The sequence below is a fragment of the Nematolebias whitei genome, chromosome 19, assembly GCF_014905685.2.
Source record: "Nematolebias whitei isolate Nwh7 chromosome 19, NemWhi1, whole genome shotgun sequence".
In the NCBI taxonomy this organism is placed as follows: Eukaryota; Metazoa; Chordata; class Actinopteri; order Cyprinodontiformes; family Rivulidae; genus Nematolebias; species Nematolebias whitei.
Genome location: NC_056516.1, coordinates 8666873 through 8670265, shown reverse-complemented (window position 1 = coordinate 8670265; position 3393 = coordinate 8666873). Strand labels below are relative to the sequence as shown.

Below are 3393 nucleotides of genomic sequence, written 5' to 3'. Positions count from 1 at the left end.
CATCCATCATCAGTCCATTCATGCATCAATTCATCCATCCATCCATCATCCATTCATTCATCAATCCATCCATCATCCATTCATTCATCCATCTGTCCATCATCCATCCATCCATCATCCATCCATGTATTAATTCATCCATCTATCTAGCCATCCAATATCTTTACAAGCTTCTTCCTTTTCGAGTCGCTGGGGTCACTGGTGCCCATGTCCAGCAGTCACTGTGTGAGAGGCAGGGGACACCCTGGACAGTCCATCAGGGACACATAGAGACAAACAATCATTCACTCTCTCACACCTAGGGACAATTTAGAGTTACCAATCAGTCTAACATGCATGTTTTTGGTCTGTGGGAGGAAACCAGAGTACCTGGAGAAAACCCACGCATACACGGAGAGAACATGCAAACTCCACGCAGAAAGGCCCCCATGCCAGGATTTGATCCAGCGACCTGCTCGCTGAGAGGCGTCCACACCACCGTGCTGCCCTAAAGGGACGACATTTTGCATTATTAGTTGTTCATTCTCACAAAATGAATTGTAAAACCAATAATAATATTTTTCATTGCAGGAAAAAAAAAAACTCTTAATTTCTTGTAACTTCACATCGACACAGATCATGAAACTGTACAAACGTGTTAAATTACAGTCATTTTACAAATGCCAACATTTTTCAGTCAGGTCATCTGGAGTTTCTTTTTTTGTGCTGAAACGTTTTGCCTTCGATCCAGAAGGCTTCATCGGTCAAGGAAACACACAACAAAACTGATTCTTCCTTCAACAGCTTACTCCAAAGTGGAACAAACCAGTTCTGCTTGTGATAAGATGGTCCCTGGTTTGTTCCACTTTGAAGTAAGCTGTTGGTGGAAGAATCAGTTTTGTTGTGTGTTTCCTTGACTGATGAAGCCTTCTGGATGGAAGGTGAAACATTTCAGCACAAAAAAGAAACTGTCCAGATGACCTGACTGAAAAATGTTGGATTGTATACCTGGATTATTGAGCATGGACTTTGTTGTTTTACAAATGCTTTCACATTAAAAAGAACTCAAAATCAACACATAGTTGAAAACATTGATTGTTAAAACGTCTGGAATTTTAAATTAGAAAAAGGTTTTGGAACCAGAGATCCACGACAGGTTCCTGTAGAGTCGGATTGAAAAAACAAAAAAATATTTTCATAATATCGTTTATAATATGGCAAACAAACCAACATTAAAATAAATTATATATAATTTTATATATAATTATTATTGCTATTTCTTTTTTGCTGTTCTCCATATTTTATTCCTAAATTTAATTTTTTCAGCATTTTCCTCAAAGAGTTGGAGAAATATGAGCAGCTGCCGGAGGATGTTGGCCATTGCTTCGTCACATGGGTATGTGTCACCTCAATAAATGCCTTTACGTTCTCTTAGTACTGTTTAGGTTCTTTAAACACATTGTTCCTTGTTTTTATAAAGATTTTTAATTTGCATTTTTACATAATAAGCGATCGATGATTTGCATTTGACTCACCAACCTTTCTTCAAGGCTGACAAGTTCCAGATGTACGTGAACTACTGTAAGAACAAACCAGACTCCACGCAGCTCATATTGGAGCATGCTGGAAACTACTTTGATGTAAGGAACACCTTTTCTATCCTTATGAATTTAGATTGGTCTTGTTCGATACGTACAATCGTTCAACCGGTCTTTTGTTTGACAGGAAATCCAACAACGGCACCGACTGGCCAACTCCATCTCCTCCTATCTGATCAAACCAGTGCAGAGAATCACAAAGTATCAGCTCCTGCTGAAGGTGCGTGGATCACAGCTGACCTCAGCGCCGCAGCCGTTTGGACTTCTTCTCGTCACGTTTCTGTGTTTGTGTTTAGGAGCTGCTGACGTGCTGCGAAGAAGGTAAAGGAGAGATTAAAGACGGTCTGGAGGTGATGCTCAGTGTTCCCAAGAGAGCCAACGACGCCATGCATCTCTCCATGCTGGACGGTGAGCAGACACTCTGATTGTTATTTAGCTGCGATACATGTTTTATGCTTTAAAGCAATGTTTTTATTAAAATGTTCTATACCTCTTCCAGGATTTGATGAAAACATCGAGTCGCAGGGCGAGCTCATTCTCCAGGACTCATTCCAGGTCTGGGATCCAAAGACTTTGATCCGTAAGGGTCGGGAGCGCCACCTCTTCCTCTTTGAGATGTCTCTTGTCTTCAGCAAAGAGGTGAAGGACTCGAACGGCAGGAGCAAATACATCTACAAGAGTAAACTTTTTGTAAGTACATGATGATGGATCCCACACACACAGTTTTTATTTTGTTCATTTTGTACAGGTGTAAATGAAATTGAGCTTCGTTCAGTGTTAGAATAGAAAAGAATCGAATAGAAACAAAGAGAAAAATATATTTTTTGGCCCTCTTTATGGACGTTCTTCTTTATCAGCTAGTGATAAACGAATAGAAGTGCACAGGAAATGCAATAATTAAAATAAAAAAAAATTAAAAACTGTACAACTGTTCCAAGTTTTTATAAATCAGGACTTGATGAACATGATCTGGTCATTCCCAGTTTTGGGGATTTGGAAATTCTCTCCGTTCATTTGTCTGAGTGAATGTTGTGGGCTGGATAACTTGGAAAATAAGTGAGGTACCACCTTCTGTTTTAGTGTGTGGCTGCATCTAGGCATAAGAAAAGTCACTATCAAAAATTGGGTTGCCAAGTCAAAATCCAAGATGGCCACCAGACATACAGACAAACATATAATTCGTCATTGGAGGAAGCTGTTCTTTCTAGTTGCTTAAAAATATTGTTTGCTCAAATGATTGGTGTGACCCTTAGGGTGGCTGAAGATTAATCTATGGTGGCCATGGCCCAAATGGCCACCCCATGGCTCCTCCACTGCTCCTTTGGTGGATAAAATTGCTCCTTCCACTCACCAGGATCTGTCACCCTTCACTGTCTATAACAAGCAAAGATAAATAAATAACTTCCATCCATCCATTATCTTTTACCCGCTTCTTTCTTTTCGGGTCACGGGGTTCAGTGGTGCCCATATCCAGCCACCACTGTGCGAGAGATGGAGGAAACCCTGGACAGGTCTCCAGTTCACCACAGGGACACAGAGACAAACGAGACAAACAACCATTCTCTCTCACCTAGGGACAATTTAGAGTTACCAATCAGCCTAACATGCATGTTTTTGGTCTGTGGGAGGAAACTGGAGTACCCGGAGAAAACCCAGACAAACACGGAGAGAACATGCAAACTCCACCCAGAAAGGTCCCAGGCTGGGATTTGAACCGGCGATCTTCTTGCTAAGAGGGACCAGCTTTTCCAACTGAGGCACTGTGCCGCCTGTATTGTATACAATACTATACATGTATACATACTATACATGTATA

General features: G+C 40.9%; 1 protein-coding gene across 1 annotated transcript in view; it reads left to right on the top strand.

Moving 5' to 3' along the window:
* The window catches only part of trioa (trio Rho guanine nucleotide exchange factor a), a 123076-nt gene that overhangs the window by 80876 nt on the left and 38807 nt on the right, over positions 1–3393 (top strand). The window contains exons 28-32 of the mRNA XM_037693755.1: positions 1306–1375; positions 1530–1619; positions 1705–1797; positions 1874–1985; positions 2077–2267. Coding sequence (XP_037549683.1) covers positions 1306–1375; positions 1530–1619; positions 1705–1797; positions 1874–1985; positions 2077–2267 — 556 coding nt within the window. The remainder of the gene's footprint in view (positions 1–1305; positions 1376–1529; positions 1620–1704; positions 1798–1873; positions 1986–2076; positions 2268–3393) is intronic.